Raw genomic sequence first — 18,917 nt, 5'->3', positions numbered from 1 at the left:
AAATTCAAGGCAACCAAAGCATGTTTGCCGTATACGTCTCAAAAAATACAGAGGTAAACATTATTTAGAGACTATTCATACTAGTTACAACTAGAGATCTTTTTTTGTATGTCTGTCTGTTTTGAGAGCTGGATCAAAATACAAGGGTTTCTCATTTTCTTAATCTATTCAATTCTTGAGTTCTACACATGGCAATCTGGAGAGCAAGACATACCTCATATCTCATACAGACCTGAATATATTCCACAATTAGTATTCCAATGAACTACAGAAAACAATACCTGTCATATATCTTAAATCAAGATAAATCTTAAATCAAGTATTCACATGGTATATAATAAGAGTACTTTTAACCAACCTTCATTCATGCCTTCCTCCCTGTCACCATGAGATCGAAATTTCTCTACAGTTTGGCATCCCAACAGTTTGGTATTACCAGTCTGGCCCCTCAAAGGAAACATGCCACCTGTGAGGTCCAGTGTGTATCTTTCTTCACAGTACTCTAACCCCTGAAATAGAAAATGTACAGCAATCTATATCCTAATAGGATTCTAGGAAAAAGTCATTCTAAAATTAAATGTTCTCCAAAAGCGTTTTCTTACAATACAAAGAAAACAAAAAAGTTAAAAGACTGAAGAGAACAAATTATTGAAAAGGGTTCTAAAATTTTATATAGCATAAAACACAAATAAAAGACTAAATTTAGTCTCCCAAAAATATTACCAAGAAATCTTCTAAAGCTGTTACTGAACACGGACGGGAACCTTCATGCACTACTGGTTGCGGGGGTAAACTGGACCTAAGCATTAAAATTATTTATACGTATACTCTAGACCAGCAAACCTACTTCTGTGTTTTCACTGAAGTTCTTGCTCTAAAACAGTAGTCCTTAAATTTTTGTTCGCTGATCCCTGTAACAATCTGACAAAAGCTATGAATTTTTCCCCAGAAAAATGCATACAGTTGCCCCTTGCTGTCCATGAGGGACTGGTTCCAGGACCCTCTTCGGATACCAAAATCTGTGGATGCTCAAGACCCTCATATAAAATGGAGTAATATTTGCATATAACCTACGCACATCCTCCCGTATACTTTAAATCATTTCTAGATTACTTATAATACCTAGTACAATGTGAATGCTACGTAAATAGTTGCTGTGGCACGGAAAACTCAAGTTTTGCTTTTTGGAACCCTCTGGAATTTCCCTCCCCCCCCCCCCCCCCCATATTTTTGATCCGAGATTGGTTGAATCCACAGATGTGGAACTGGAGGATTGGGGGGGCGGGGGGAGGGACGACGCAGACACTGTGATCATGAAGATGCCACACGTAATTCAGGGACTTCACAAATTCCCTAAAACCCAAACACACACCCTCAAATACTAGGTTAAGAAAGCCTGTTCTAGAGAAGTTAATGTGATGGCTAACCAAATATGGCTATTAGCAGGACCCCACTATTTCCTCAAGAATTCAGCCAGAAAAATAGTCATACAAAACGTAGATGCATTTACCCTCTTTCACAATTGCAAGCGACAAGACTATAAAGTCACCCCATGGCTTACTGCTTGTTATCTTAGAGCAAGAAAGTGGGGTTATTTTTCCTGGCTACCAATTAGGCCACAAGTTTGTCTTGTCTAATTCCCTCATTTTAGAGGAAAGTGACACCTGAAGATTTTAAGATTGCTACCTTGGTAAAATACCAGTCTCCTGATCCCTAATCTAATACTTTTTACATTATATTACGAATACAGTATTAACTTGAATAGAAGAATAACATTTCAATATCTCAGTATCTTAAAACAGGCAAACAATGAACAAAATGGTACTCTGAACCCATACTACCATTACCATTTACCTCATATAAAATTTGTCCTGATGCCAAACACTTTCTGTCACCAAAGGCCAGCTGAAGCAGATGCAAACTCAAAACATCCCCTTCACTGAAAGAAACAGAAATTAGCTAAGGAGAAATACTGAATATCATATTAATGCATTAAGCACTTTTTATTGTCCAAATAAATTTAATCCGCATACAATATTGAGTGCATGTGACAAAACTGAGGTCACTGTAAAGAATTTAGTTTTACTTGGCTGTTTTCACAAAATGTAGTCCTTTGAAATAATAACTGGTTTAATTATTTATTGATTCTAATTAACTAAAGCTTATGTTGCTTGCATATTTTAGGTGACATCTTATGTGCCTGAGACTATAACTCTTTACTTAATAGTCCTTCTCCCTTTCTTCAATAGGTGTGCTTTATTTAGGCAACACTGGAAGAAAAAATAAATGGGATACAAAAATTGTTCAGATAAACGTCCCTTCTCATTCACCACATGGAGCCTTCACAAGGCACATTACTCAAGCTGCTGCCAGCCCACATTACACTCAGATGGATGGAAATACGGATTTCACTTAATGAGGAATATCCCAATAGCTGTCTCTGTATTTTTATTTCTATTTTCCTCCAGGATTGACAAAGTGACAAATCAATTCTTCCTTCACTGACTTACTCACTAAAGCGTAAGACAAAACCTCAAAGTGAAGACATCTAACACAAAAACCCAAGCTGACCACAATTCATGTACGGACTTGGGAAGAGAAAGTATTAGGAACAGTTATCAAATCATGTCATTTATGCCACAGACTTAACTGTTTCATTGATCATCAAAGAAAGTACTAAACACCAATGAAAAATAAGAGAAAATCAATACTTACACTGTCCTAGCATTGCAAATGAACAAGCTTAACCAGTTTGAAATTAAATTGAAAGGAAAGATTTCTCACAAGCTATAGCTGGAATAAAATGAAAGCTTATGAAAGACGGAAAAATTAACTGAATTAACCCTAAAGATATACTGCAAAAGGCAAGCAGAGGGACTAGAGAACACAGTACAGATACATACACAACAAAGAGAAAAAAGGAATGAGATTATAAAAGAGAAAAAATGTTCTTATGAGAGAACATAGAAGGCCATAAAAATTGCCTAAGGAATAAGAAATTGCCTACTCATGTGTATTGGCTTACTCTCTGAAATAACACCTAAACAGGTCAAGTAAGCACAATTTCTTCTTACTGATATCTCAGCATTACTCAAACATGCAGAAATAATCATTTCCCTTTTAAAGTCATTTCAACTACCACTTTCTAATTCACTGAACTTATGTCACTTTCACTAAAAAGGGACAACACAGTACAAAGCTTTGCAAAAGAAATTAACTGCTACTCCATTCCTGACAAATATTTAAAACCACATGTATCACACTTACCTATCTTGTGTAGACTGAACAGCCCACAAGTAACAGCAATTACGAGGATCGTTCTCAGGTTCTTGAAAAGTGACAGCATATACAGGAACTCTTCCACCTTCCAACTGTGTGTAGTATCTATAACAGGCACAAATATCAGTACACTTCATACTTTTAAGTTACAATTTCATGAAAAGGAAGAAGATGCCTCATGTAAGAATCTGGGTTAGAGCAACTGCTGTTCATACAATCGTCTTATCTTCAAAAATACACAGGGTACAAGACATCAAGACAATGAGCATGGCACCCCATCTCCCAGGTAGAACTGGGAAGGGTTAAAATTACTAAAGCACATGCATATACACATGTGTGAACTAGTCCTTCCAGGCGTGTAAACGTATGCCACGATGTACTGTTCCCCAATAACAGGTACTCTAGAAAGAGATGAAATACTGCCACAACACTCTATTTCAGCTGCTTGGGTTTAGAGTCAATTTCCCCATTACGACAACAGAATGAGTTAGAATCTGAAGAGTTCTCACAAACCCTTTGGAAAAGCATGATCAGTGAAGGATGATAGTGCTAAAGAAAACACTGTAAAAGCCAGGTTCTCCAGGCACTCCTTTGGGAGCTATGCAAAAACAAGAGCTGATAAAAAGGTATCAACAAAGAGAGTTGAGATGGACTTCCCATAGGGAGCTACTAGGCAATAGCACTGCCACTTCATCACTGGCACTTTGCAGAAAAATTTGACTTTGAGGAGGTGCATGGACCGTTAATGTTTACTTAAGGGGCTAGTAACACTCTAATATCATCAAAGAACCCAACAGTAAAAAATGGGTATAGGTGAGAATCTTTATTTTCTACCTCTCTCTTTTTCCTTCACTTCAAACTTGGCAAATATTTATAACCAAACACAGCCAAGTAGGTACCAATTTGTTGGTGAGACGAACTGAGCAGGAAGTTTGGAAGGGTGAATATTTTGTTGACTCATTTGCAAGAAAAATTACTCAAGAAAATATTCCAATATTACTTGGAAGAAAAAAGAAGAAATAAATATTAAATTGACAACTTAAGAGACAAATAGGTATCTACTTAACTCTTAACAGAGATTAGACTTAAAACCTACAGTGCCTTACCTCCCTCAATAAAGAGTCAATTCCTCAGCAATTTTAACAACATAAAGATTAATAGAAAAGTATCAATATAATTATACTTGGGGGAAGTTTTTGACAGCATAAAAAATTTTTAACACAGTATTTTGTAACTTTTTAAAAAAGCTTTTGTTTTTCTGTGAACTGAGAACTACTACTATTAAACTACCTTACACATATGGTTATGTAGAAAAGTACTTCTGAAGGAATTCATACTATACAAATACGTAGTTTATCTTAATATAGTCATAGTTACTAGCAAATTGAACACCACAATGACTGCAATGCCTTTATTTCCCCTGGCCGAGCCACACTGCTTGCAGGACCTTAGTTCCCCAACCAGGGACTGAATCCGGGCTACAGCAGTGAAAGCACAGAGTGCTAATCACTGGACCACCAGGAAATTCCCTGAAATGCCTTTTAAATATACTGAATCAACCGAAATTCATGTGCTAGGTCACTCCTTTATTATAAAAAGTTATAATTTAATGCAATGGAAAATTACATAGTCATTCAATCATTATCCTATCTTTTCCTGTTTATGTTAATTTTTAAATATTAGTAATTGAGAACAAGTTACATTCACAAAGAAATTACCAATAATCACATAATCGAAGAGAAAAAGTTGTACTTACTCTCTTTTCATGCTTTTCATATTCCAAAGTGCTAGATACCCATCAGAAAAACCAACAGCAAGCTGATTTGTCCGGTTTATGTAACTAAGGGTTGAAACAGCTGTTCCTGATGGGCTTACTAATTGAAAACACAGATGGCGTCCCTCTTGTATCACATTTTCTCTGATGTGTGGTACTTCAGCTGGGATACCAGTTATAACTTCAAGGTCTAAAAAATAAATAAGACAAGTAAGATTAACAAACTATAAACATCATAAAAGCAAGTGTGTTGCCCATTATTCAAGCAGCAACTGAAAACTACTGGGGTCAATTAAAATAAGATTAGTGATAACAAAGCATACTGAACTATAAAATAACTGCCTTTATTTTAAATGCTATAATTTTCGAAGTATATTTAATTGTATAATTTCTTAAAAATCTCATAGTACACATCAAATATTATCTAAAGTAGACTCTTTATTTTAAAAGAATTAAACAATTTCCTTAACAATCATAAATAAAGCTGATGGTTTCTTTATTCAAATTTACAACTAACAACCTAAATATTCCCCTTGGAGAATGGCTGGTTCCAAGTCAGAAGCAGAAAATATATAAGATGAGCCTGGCACATCCTGTGCCAGAAATCTAGGAAGCTATCAAAATCTGAGGGGATGTGTCAGACTACATGAAGGTGCCTTCGTTAGCAAAAACAGAACATTTTTGGGCATGAGAAGAAAATAATGAAAATGAATAAAACACATTAAGTACAATATATAAAACCCCATGAGTTCCTGCCCTCCTTACTTACAAGAGACCTTAATGAATTGAAACACTGAAAGTAGCTGAGTACCAGCTTCTTACTCTGAAAATTAGTACTTAAAGAAACAGTAATATAAGCATTTATTCTCCCTTTTCTGTACAAACTGTATTTCAAGGTGAACAAATGGCCCTAGTTAATCAGAAAATTATTCTTTAGATTAACAGAACTTTAAAATCATCTTTTTTTGCAGCCCTAATGACACAAGAGACCTAGGCAACAATCTCAGTGGATGAAACAAAGTATGGTTTTTCAACCTTGGCTCCATTGACATCTTGGGTCAGATAATTCTTTGCTGTGGGGGCTGTCTTGTGCTTTATAGGATGTTCACAGCATCCTTGGCTTCTATCTACCAGACGCCAAGTAGCATCATCTCCCTCCAGTATTAATGGCCAAAAATGTCTCCAGATATGACCAAAAATCTGGAGGGCAAAAAATCACCCGAGAACCACTGGTACAAAGGTTGATGGATCATGCTGTCGTCATCTGAACCCACTGATCACTGAATATGAAACAAGACACCATGTGCCTCCTGCTGTGATACATTATGAAATACCCAGCACTTCTGAAGTATACTTGTCAAGTGTTAAATCAATCTAATCAGAGCTAACTTAACAATTGCAGAAAATACAAAATGTAAATGACATCACATGAAGACACACAGATAATTCCAAAATGTGCGGCATTTTACCAGATAACTAACATCTTCAGCAAGTCAGTGGCACTAAAAATAAATAAATGAATAAGGACAGGATAGAGGGAGGACGGCTCTAAATTAATAGACATGAGACGCAAACCATCAAATGTAAGTCCATATTTAATGTCGTTAACAGTGGTAAACCACATCATGATTATGTAGTAAAATAACTGTTATTTGCTTTAGATTAGTACAGAGTAAAAAAGAGAGAAGGGTGACTTCCCTGGTGGTCCAGTGGTTAAGACTCTGTGCTCCCAATGCAGGGGGCAAGGGCTCAATCCCTGGTCTGGGAACTAAGATCCCGCATGCCACACGGTGCAGCCAAAAATAAAAAAGAAAAAAAAGAAAAAAAAAGAAAGAGAGAGAGAGAAGGTGGGGAAAGGGAAATAAAAGAGAACAGATGCACATATGGGTAAATTCTGAAAACTGACTTGAATTTAGGTAACAGGTTTGTGGGAATTTTTATACTGGTCTATCTACTTGAAGATGTTCGAAATGTTTAAATAAAAAAAATTCAGGCCCATTCATTGATATAACTTGTGCAAGAGCAGATTCCCTCAATGCTGTTATGAAGGGGGAAAAAATCCTATCACATTGTACTTGAATGATTACCCTCCTAATCCATTCTGCTTCTGATTTTTCCCCCCAGAAAACAGCAAGTGATTACATTTTGCCAAAATAACTAGTTAATAAATGGAATACTGTAAACTTATTCAAGAGAATAAAGTAGACTCTATATGCACTGATATGGAAAGATGTATAAGAAATACTGTTAAGTTTGAAAAAGTTGCAAAATAGTATGTATAATATGTTTATCATGTTAGGAACTTCATTTTCTACGTTGTGTGTGTTTCAGTGAAGTCTAAATAGCTGTAATTATAAATTACTTCTGTAAACAAAAAATTAATTTTGCATTAAACCCCAAAACTCAACTTTTTGTATGCTATAAAATTCAATGGCTTCCTAATTCTCAGAATTGAGAAACTGATTCTGATCTTTGATTACAATCCAGAGTTTCATTATAAAATTACCCTTGTGTTAAATTTAACTACTAACTATTGACTCCTGAAATAAAGCATGTTTCAACTCTACTATTTTGATCTGAAGAGTTTTAATTATGAATACAGGTATTTTAATTAGCCTTAGACCTATAGCGATATCATCTACAAAACACTCTGGAACAAAACTCCATCAAGACTAATTCCTTCATCAATTTTCTACAAAGAGCAGTTAAATCATTTCTAATATTCTACAAATTCATTTTTAGTTACTGTTATTTATACTAATCAATTCTTTTCATTTCAACTTTACCTGGGATTTTATTAAGATCAATCAGATCTTAATACATATTAAATTCTCAGGTATAGTTTCCATCACTATGAGAATTTTTTTTTTCCTTAAGTGCATGTGTGGCCATTATTTCTACCAAATCAAACTTTTTCATGTCATATTTTGCAGATTTAAATTTTGATCAGATAATCTGGTTCTTCAGTTAATTTCTGGTCAAACATAATTTTTACCACTTGCAGTTTTAATCAGTTTTATTACATACCAACAGTTCTTATTAGTTATACTCATTATAAATTGGGACAAAATACTGATTATTTATATCTATTTCTTAGCTGATCCATAAATAAACAGATCTGCACTAATATTACAGGACTATTTTTTTTTAAAGATTTATTATTTATTTATTTATTATATTATTTATCTTTGGCTGTGTCGGGTCTCAGTTGCGGCACGCGGGATCTTCATTGAGGCACACGGGCTTCCCTCTAGTTGTTGTGTGCAGGTTTTCTCTTCTCTAGTTGTGGTGCACAGGCTCCAGGGCACGTGGGCTCTGTAGTTTGCAGCACACAGGCTCTCTAGTTGAGGCGCCTGAGCTCAGTTGTTACAGGGTATGGGCTTAGTTGACCCGCAGCACGTAGGATCTTAGTTTCCTGACCAGGGATCAAACCCGAGTCCCCTGCATTGTAAGATGGATTCCCTACCACTGAACCACCAGAAGTCCCAAGAGGACTATTTTAAAAATCAAGAAGGTCCTCAAGGAATAGTCCTTTCCTGAAACTTTATTGGTAATACACACATTTTTAGAAGTTTTTAGGTTAGCTCTCGTCCCTACATAAACCAATCAAGTAAGAGTCTCATAAATCACAAAAATAACAAAACAAAAAACACTTGAGAAGTAGATTTATAAATATATGCATTAGTATTAAAGGGGGAAAATTATCTCTCTTCACTTAAGTAGCGTTAGTTCTATTTTAGGATGTTATTTTGTGAGGGAAGACTTTTAAATTACTGTTATTTATTGCTTTATTTCTATCTTGGGCTTACTGTAGGAACAAGATTTTATACCTTTCAGCCCTTCTTCTGGCATTTACTTAATAACTTGAATATATTATTCAAGTGTATATCTGGAAACATACCCCTATCTCTTTCAAGACCTAGTCTATAAACACTTCATCAATAAAGTAGAATAACTCATGCAAAAAATCTCCATAGTGCCCAAAACAATAAAATAGGAGCAAACTTTTTTTTAAAAAAAGATACATAAAGAAGTTTCTATATAACATTTTCTAACTATTAAAAAAAAATCAATCCATTGCATCAGAATACTCAGGTGCTTAATTTCTGGTTTCAAGCAAAGAATGACTAATTAATTACCTGATGCCTCTACTTCATTCTGATTGCATGACACGTCATCCAAACACAGGTCAATAAGAAGGATCTGTCCAACATCAGTTACCACAGCTGCCACACCAAAAAGCCATCGCAGGCTTGGGTGTAAATGCTGAGTACTTGCACTGGCTCCTCCATGATTAATTATAGGTTCAATAGCTGTTACCTAGAAAGCAGAATATATCATTTGCTTTTCTTATACAAAGTGAGAAAACACAACGAATTTTGAGATTAAAGCAGGTATTAGTTATACAGATGTTAACATTTTCCAATACAGAATCATAAATCTGCATTTGATACTTGCAAATCTGAATAACATAATGAAATGTTCAGATATAACAAGAATCACATGGTGCAGTTGGAATAATAACTGATGTTTATCAAGACTTTACTATATTCCAGGCATTATGCTAATCAATTCACAATAACCCTTTGATATCAGACTATATATAATTATCTCTGTTTAAAGATGAAACACCCTGAGGCTTAGAATAGCCGAGTTATTCAAGTCACACAGTCATTAAGTATAAAACTGAAACCTAGATTTTTCTCACTTTAAAACTCTTAACCAGCTACTGTATAAGTATATAGCCTCTTCTCTAAGGAAGACTAAAAATAAATCATTCCAGATAAATTTACTGTTTACACTTTTTTAAAAAGGTCCTTTTTATGCCCTAAAGCCTGAAGAGGTCTAACCTTCTTTAAAAGCGCTACATTATAATGGACTTCACACAAAGCTTTGGCAGTAACTGGATCACTGACATTTAACAAGGACTGAAATTACTTAAAGAAAATCATACTGTAGCTACATCATGGAGTTGTATTTTTCCTCTTCATCTCATGAGTCAAATTTTAAATGTCTGTACCTAATAGTCTGTATTTTAGTTTACACTTAGCTTTCCTTCTGTTTTCTTATTAATTCACAAAAATTAATTAGGTATGATATTTGATAATTAAGTATTTGGTGATTTCTACTATAATACTGATGAATATCGTAGAAAGAAAAGAGGAAATTTGCTATCAATGGTTTATGTGTTAATGTAAGGTTAAAGTTTGTTTCAGGTTGTAATTTATTATTACAGACAAAACCCTGGCTTTCTCAATATTTCATTAGTACACAAAACATTCCTTAGTGTTTCTAATTCTGAAAGCTGTAATTTCATGGATTGTCTTCCTTTTCTAAATTATGTAATAATGTCTATAAATACTAAAGCATGTTCTCTTTAATTCCTTCAGTGAAGGGTAAGGGATCTGTTTGCATTCCTCATATAAATACTATACACGAAGTTATCGACAATGCTACCTTAATTAATTTTAAAGTGAGGCAGTTAAAAGCAAATTTAAGAGGGGATACTGTGCCCTAGTCAAAAAAGAGCTAGTTGACTGAACTCCTTTTGAAGGTATCTATCACTCCTCTCCCAATCTTTTCCTTCCCCTATATTCCATGTGATATCAACCATTCATCCAATTAAGCAACCAATAATTTATCTAATTCTTATTCCTTCTCAATTACTCTTATCCAAATGATCAACAAGTCCTGTCCATGTTACCTCTGGAATCTACTTTGAATCTGTCCCATCTTCTCCATTTCTTATGCCACTTCCTCGGTTCAGTCCATCATCCTTATTTACCTGAACTACCCCAACCAAATAGCTTTTTACACTACAATTCCACTTTAAATATAAAATGATTTCACCACAGACTTTAAGAGGAGGCCCCTAACTGCAAATGAGGCCATTCACAATCTCAATCCTCACCATTTCTGGCACCCACTTCCTCCTTCCCTTCTCTCCCACCGTTCTAAATAACATTAATTTTCCAAATGTTCCATACTCTGTGACTTTTTACACTTTGGTCTCTTTGCCTAAAATGTCCAACCTTTTTGAACAGAAATCATCCAGGTGTTCTCCACGTTCCAAGTGCTAAAATTATCAAAGCACTTATTATATTTATGCTATCATCCTATAATCTGTCTTCTCCCACTAGACTACAAGCCTTTTTGGACAGCATGTACCAAGTTCAATTCATCTACTTACCCCCAAAATCTAGCACATAGCTTGATTTACAGTAAGCACTCAATAAATTGCCAAAAATAATTCTGTCTTTAAAATCATCATCACTGGCAAGTACATATAAGATACCAGGCTATAAATTACTTCAGACCCCACATTAGCCCACTGGGTTGGCTTCCTCACTATAAAAACATTATTATTTTGTCATTAAGCTCCCTTTTAACTTTAAAAATTCTATTCTATGACAATATACATTACATACATATATATGCATACATAGTTACATATACTTTTGTGTGTAAAGTGCATACTTCTTTCACACTGGTAGAAAAAGAATTCTACTCTTCCATGATTTTTGTCTGTGTGTATTTGTAAGTGTATACATTTTCTCACCATGTAAAAAGAGCAGTAATAAATCTGCTGAAGAAACAACCTGAATTCAAAGAACTTCTATAATTACTACTGGATAAGATGCCTGGCATATCAAGGCATACATATGTTAGAATTAATAAATGGTGAATATAAATGAACTCACTATTTAAATATATTATTCACATCTTAAATGGTAATAAAGACATATTTTACATACTGCTGCAAGGCTACAGTCTCAAATTAAAAGAGAAAAAAACAGGCAAGGAAAAAATGGCATAGTAATGAATATAATATTTTTATAAACTTTTGGTATCCTCATAAAACACAACTGGATGTAAGAACAAAACTCAGATGATACTTTTCATATATAAGAACACTACACGTCATCACTATTTTTACTCTGTAATTTTCTAACCAAGAATAAGGAAGTTGTACTTTAATTTTTTTTAAATTTCATTGATTTACATTGTGTTAATTTCTTCTGTACAGCAAAGTGACTCAGTTATACATATACATAGATATATATTCTTTATATATATACACATATTTTCTTTTCTATTATGGTCTGTCACAGGATATTGAATACAGTTCCCTGCGCTATACAGCAGGACCCTGTCGTTTATCCATCCTGTACATAATAGCTTGCCTCTGTGAATATCAAGCTCCCATCCCTTCCCTCCCCGACCCACCCCCACCCCCACCCCACCTGTGGCAACCACAGTCTGTTCTATCTCTGAGTCTGTTTTTGTTTCATAGACATGTTGATTTGTATCATATTTTAGACTCCACATATAAGTGATATCATATGTGGAGTCTAAAATATGATACACTGAAATATTTTAGTGTCTAAACATTAGACTTTCTAATATTTCTGACTTACTTTGCTTCGTATGATAATCTCTAGGTCCATCCGTGTTGCTGCAAATGGCATTATTTCATTCTTTTTGATGGCTGAGTAATATTCCATTGTGTGTATATGTGTGTGCGTGTGTGTGTGCGTATATATATATATATATATATATATATATATACACACCACATCTTCTTTGTCCAAAGAAAGTTTTATTTTAAATGTTATGTTGTTTTGATAATATATTTTTAACCCCTTTATTTTAAACTTTTTAATGAAAAACAACAAACTTCCATAAAAGTAATCTAATTACAAATGTATATAGCTCAATGAATTTTCACAAAGTGAACACACCCATGTAACCAGCAGGGGTTTGGTTTTGAAAGCAGAATGTCCACATATCTTAAGCAGTACCTACCCTTCCAGGAAGAACAACTGCTTTAACCACTCTTGATAAACCAAGGTCATAAAGACAGAGAACACTCCCTTCTGCTTCTTCCAATCCAATTAACAATCCAGTTCTCTTCTGCCAAGAGAATTCTTTCACAGCTAGGACTATAGGAGGCTGTTCATTCACTCCACTGAATCTATATGCAGACAACCGCTCTCCTGTTAGAGAGTTTACTACCTCAAGTTGCGGACCACAAGCCAAGCAAGCAAGTCCATTTTTCCCTAGAAGAAAAAAAACAAAAATGTTGCTTATTTTAATATTGTATATATACAACAAAACTAAATAGCAGTTAGCTCTTTTACATATATAATATACAGCCATTATCTCCAAACTGAAATCTAAGCATTTACAGAAGAGTGGTCCTCTAATTAGTAAAATAAATTGAACAACTACTAATGCAATAATAATAAAGTAACCATTCAGTAAAGGTACCATGTTATATGCTTAAATACATTATCTCACTTACTCCTTGTTATACCTCAATACAGAAATAAGGCAACTAAACTTTCATACAACTGTATGAATGAATGACTTGCCCAAAACCCACATGGCTACAAATACCAGAGCCAGAAGTGGATCACAAGTCTGTTTAACTCCCAAACTCATATTTTTACTACATTATACCTTAAGAGTTAAACTAGGTGCTATGGGAGTTATAAAAGTATAACTCATGATTCTGTCACTGAAGAGTTCAAAATCTGAGAAGACGAGACATAACCAGTATAATAATAGGAAATATCAGAAGCCCTTCTTGGCCTCTGACTAGTCATGTCTGGATTTTATTCTTCATGCAATCTAAAGTAACTGGAGGGTTTTAAGCAGGACAGTGACAATCTGATTTACATTTTTAAATGTTAGTCCAGATGCTAAGCAGAGAATGGACAATAAGGTGGGACCAGAGCAGAAGTAGGGAGATGGTACCTTATGCTTATGGTGGCCATGAATAGAGAAAAGGGGATTGACTGGAGATTCATCTCAGAGGCAGAACTAAAAGGATTTACTTGCTGATGAATAATATACAGGCAGGTGAGTAATACAGAAAAATCAAGAACTAGACCCTGAATTTTCCCTTGAACAGCTAGATGAATGATGTTAATTTTTACTACTAAATTTGTGATGTCTACCATGCATCCAAATAAATAGCTGTATATACTAGATTATAGCTGAGAGAGACTAAAGAGTTTTAAAAAAAATAGCATGGCACAGTGGGGACCAAGAATGCATGGGTTCAAAGCTCATTTTTGCCACTTGCTTTCTATGTAACTGGGACCAAGTTACTTAACCTATTTGATTCTCAGTTACATACAATACTGCCTAATTAGAGAAACCTAGTAGTTACCTCAATGAAAAGTTGTTACAGTACCTAGTATTTAAGAGTAGTACTGTTATTACCTTCAATATTCAAGAGAATAGCACTATAAATAGCTAAATTACTGATCTATATGTTTTGTTGTCTTCCTGCTAGGCAGGATGGCTATAAAATTCATTTTCAGAAAAGTCTTCTGCAACATATTTCACTAGACTGAAATCCATAATTTAATGGCTTCTCTGGTCTAATTCTCTGCTGTATTATATAATGTAAAACATCATTATTATTAAGATCTTGTTCAGATTAATAGAATTAAGAAATAAGACTTTCAGAATATATTGTATCACCTAGGGCACTACAATCAGGTTTTTCTACTCGTAAGACTGTTCACGTTCTAATCTAAACTCATCACCGATAAAACTTACTAATTATAAAGGAAAACCAGCCATGTATCATTTCTACTTTCCAAATGCAGATACTCAATACTAAGAGATATAAAATATATGGTATTGCAAAAAGGAAAAATGAACTATAATACCCCAGGAGATTCAATGACAATGTGCTCAAGTAGGTAGAAATTAATACATATGTAGTTGTAGATGTAATATAGTTATATAAGACCACTCTAAGCAGTTCTGCTTTTTTTTCTTCCACTTTAAAGGAACTGCAATATATGCTTAATATTATTTATCTTAATATATGTTTATTATTAATCTTATTAAATTTAGCAATAATGTTGCTAAATTTTCAGCAACATTATTTTACCTGCAGCAAACTTTCCACGAAGCACAGATTCTAATGTTATTTCATCTTCTCCAAGGGCTTGGATAGTCACTTCTGGGAATTGTGCTGTTACAGTCACTTGGGCTGTTAGGTCTCGCATACTTCCACTGCAAACATTTTTTAAAGTACGATTATTATGATATATTTGTACTATAAGACACCTGATTATCTCTAACCAAGGGGAAAGGGAAAAAAGAAAAGAAAAAGAAAAAGCTACCATACAAAAGTAAACAAACTGAAACTAAAATCTGATCATGAACTACACATTATGTGCTTTGGGTCTGAGACATTCTCTCCTAAGAAAGTATTTCCCAAACAGACTTAGGAGGGTAAAGATTCATTAAGCCAGATGTCCTAAGGACATACATGAGTGCCTAGATTCTTCAAAGACTGGGTTCAACGCAATTAATCTTATTGCTTCATTTACTCTCAAAGAACATTTCACACACAAAACAGGAAAAATTGCTATTATTTTAGGAAAGTTACCACTACAGTAAAAGAGGAGAAAGTGCATGAAAAATGTCCAAACCCACAGTAACCTCAGGAATTGAGTTCGGCACATGTCTTTAACTGCACAGAAAAAAATCTAAAATTATCTTTCATTTACAATGTATACAACAGTAGATTTCCTAAATGATTCTTCCATTGTAAACAATGAAAAATGATGGCTGAAACATAAAAGTATCTTTTTGAAAGATTATGGAGTTGGCAAAGCCAAAAGTGCAAACAGTAGGAATTTTGGAAAATATATAAGCTGGCTTGGGTCTTGAGCCAAGCCAGCTTATATAAATCCAGTTCTGGTGACCCTGATCTTGTTTTGAGCACCCTGAGGTCCACAGAGGCTGAAGAAAAAGCTTAGGGCTAACCCCCCCACCCCATTAAACTCCATAGGGCTATATCATCAGCATAAAGGTGAATGAGACAAACACCCTCTGTGCAGGACTGCGAGCAATAAAGCTGCTCATTTTGACCATGGCTGAAAGTTTCTACACAGAAAAAGAATATTTCCCTTCATACAAATTAGTGGCCAGAATTCAAGCTATGGTACCAGAAAATACTCAGGTGAAGAATATTATAAAGTAGTTTCAGGTTGGTAATGCTCCAAGCAACCCACAGAAACCACCAAATATTTGAACTGAACTCTTTGGAATCTCAAAGAGTTCTCAAAGATGAAGTTCCAAAGAAAATGAGCTTACAATCAAAATTACAAAACTTTAACAAGGATATCAGGATCAACAGCCAGCAGAATCAGGCTATCAAAGACTTCATTCAGATACTGAAAAGATCAGAGAACAGAAAATAAGTTTGTTTAATAGGTTTAAAGAAATCAAGGATTTAGTTTGCTAATGAGGAATAAACTTTAAAAATTATAATGAAGGGGCTTCCCTGGTGGCGCAGTGGTTGAGAGTCCGCCTGCTGATACAGGGGACCCAGGTTCGTGCCCCAGTCCGGGAAGATCCCACATGACGCAGAGCGGCTGGGCCCGTGAGCCATGGCCGCTGAGCCTGCGCGTCTGGAGCCTGTGCTCCGCGATGGGAGAGGCCCGCGTACCAAAAAAAAAAAAAAAATATATATATATATATATATATTATAATGAAAATTGGTCAAGTAGATTTGGGGGGGAAAAAAGAACTTCTGGAATGAAAAATGAAGTAAAATTTAGAACTCAATGGGGAAAAAACCTCAATGGAGCAATGAGAATGTAGCAGCTACAGTGCAACAATATGAACAAACATCAGAGTATATGATTAAACAAAAGTAGAGAAAATACATGCAGAATTACATTTACATAAAGTTTAAAAGACTACAAAACTAAAAAAAATATTTCCTAAGAATACAAACACATGTAGCAATAGTATGAATAACACAAAGGAAACCATAAATACAAAGTCCACAATAGTAACTACCCATGAGAGGAGAGAAAGGGGAATGGAATGGAGAATACACAAGGGACTCCAGGTAATGGTAATTTTCTTTTTCTAAAACTTGGTAGCGAGAACATAGGTATTCTTTGCATCACAGTTCTTCATAACTTACAAATATTCTTTTGTACCTACTTAAGTCAATAAAAACAAACTCAAAAGATAAGAAAAGCAGTGGAGAGAGAAAATGTAGCACAGAGAGACAAAGAGATGAGTAGTTAAAAGTTACAGGCAATACAGGGAGAAAATCTAACATACGTTTATTCAGAATCCCCCCAAAATATAACATGAATGGCAAGGAGGAGGCAATATTCTAAAAGATATTTCCCAGATTTGTAGAGACAAACTAATTCTCTGAAATCAGGAAGACCAGTGAATCCTAGGTCAAATAAAAAGAAATGACTTTTCAACAACAGTGGAAGTCAGAAGTCTGGAATATCTTCAAAATTCTAAGCAAAAATAGTTGTCAACATACAGTTTATATATCACTGAAATTATCCTCAAAAACAAATATGAAAACACATTTTTGGACAAAAACTGAATTTAGCACAAACAGATCCTCCCTTAAAGGAAATTCTAAAAGAAGGCTTCGGGTAGAATAATGATCAGACACAACTTCTGAGACACAAAAGAATGGTGTGTCAAAGTACTGGTAAATAAATGGAAAAATCTAAAATATGGACAACATAACAGCAACAATAATAATGGTCAAGTACTGGATTTAAATAAAGCATCTGTAATCCTCTTGTTGTCTTGAGAATCAAGAGACATTTGACTTATTTTAGACTTTGTTACATATCCAAGTTGAAAATATTTATAGGAAGAGGCATACACAAGAACGTATATATTAGTAGAAAGTTTCCTTAATAGGAAAATACTAAAAATAACCAAACAAAATAAAGAGAAATTTGCTTTATCAGATTATAAAAACATATTATTCTTCAATACATTATAATAATTAAAACTGTAATAATAATATGCTAGTAATGGACAAATCAATCAATGAAACAGATAATTTAGACACAGAACCACAAAAATTTAGTAGATGATATAAGCATATTTGGGTATTTCAAATCGGAGCAGAAGTATGGACTATTCAATTAATGTTACCAGTACAATTTGTTCCAGCAAAGAAGTTACACATTGGTAGAGCAAAGTTATACACACATTACCCACACACATACTACACACTCCTCCCCTAATATCTAGAAAATGAATAAAAGTATATGTGTGTGTGTGTACATCATGAAACAATACAGAAGAAAGAAGGTGAGTTCAAAAAATCCATAGAATTCTAATATCCTTCAGTTTGGAAAGAAGTAAACTAAAAGGGTGAATAGATAACCCTAGGAAAATTCCAGGTCTAGAAGCCTCTCATTACATACTACATACCATTGAACCTCATCAGTGGGTCATCTTCCAGGGCACTGTGCTGCTTTATTGGGAGAAAGGCATTAACATCCAAAGGAGTCTCCCTGGCAGGAGAGTAATACCAAGTACAAGTCATTTTACTAGGTACATGGTTCCCCAGCAGGGACTACACACAATTGTAACACTCAGCCCAAGCCATTCTCAGAAAATAAAATCAATACTATCAAACTGAAACCTATGTCAAAACAATAGTTAACAGCCACTCTTAACAGATCTTTCTTTAAAAAAAAAAAAAACAAAAAAACCCAAACACCACTTTTATAAAGAAATGACTGATGTGTTAAAAGAATTATCATAAGCTTAATAATTCCTGTCTTTTAATTTTAGTTTTTTCTTATAAAATTAATTTTCTAAAAAATAACATTTATAGTCTATTGCATTTCATAAAACTAGTCTCTGTATGAAATCTTCTACCTATATATCTGACTACAGAGATGTCTGAAATACAAAACATTAGTACTATTTACTTTTGTGTGACCCAAATTTGGGGTGATTTGTTCCTTTCTTTATACTTTTTTGGTATGGTTTGGATTTTTTTTAAATGTTTTTCATTTTTATAAAATGAATTAAGTAAAGAACT

At 34.3% G+C, this 18,917-nt stretch overlaps 1 protein-coding gene across 5 annotated transcripts in view; it reads right to left on the bottom strand.

Annotated features, from left to right (window-relative positions):
- AHCTF1 (AT-hook containing transcription factor 1) overlaps positions 1-18,917 on the bottom strand; it is an 83,085-nt gene that overhangs the window by 54,017 nt on the left and 10,151 nt on the right. For all 5 annotated transcript variants that reach the window (XM_004326107.4, XM_019920470.3, XM_019920471.3 and 2 more), the window contains exons 2-8: positions 14,967-15,091; positions 12,860-13,113; positions 9,193-9,373; positions 5,036-5,243; positions 3,268-3,384; positions 1,855-1,939; positions 359-509 (exon numbers count right to left, since the gene is read on the bottom strand). In XM_004326107.4, the coding sequence (XP_004326155.2) occupies positions 359-509; positions 1,855-1,939; positions 3,268-3,384; positions 5,036-5,243; positions 9,193-9,373; positions 12,860-13,113; positions 14,967-15,084 (1,114 nt within the window). In that variant the 5' untranslated portion in view covers positions 15,085-15,091. The remainder of the gene's footprint in view (positions 1-358; positions 510-1,854; positions 1,940-3,267; positions 3,385-5,035; positions 5,244-9,192; positions 9,374-12,859; positions 13,114-14,966; positions 15,092-18,917) is intronic.

Source organism: Tursiops truncatus, chromosome 1, assembly GCF_011762595.2.
Source record: "Tursiops truncatus isolate mTurTru1 chromosome 1, mTurTru1.mat.Y, whole genome shotgun sequence".
NCBI classification, from domain to species: Eukaryota; Metazoa; Chordata; class Mammalia; order Artiodactyla; family Delphinidae; genus Tursiops; species Tursiops truncatus.
Note: the sequence above shows the minus strand (reverse complement) of the source record. Positions and strands in the feature narration are given on the sequence as shown.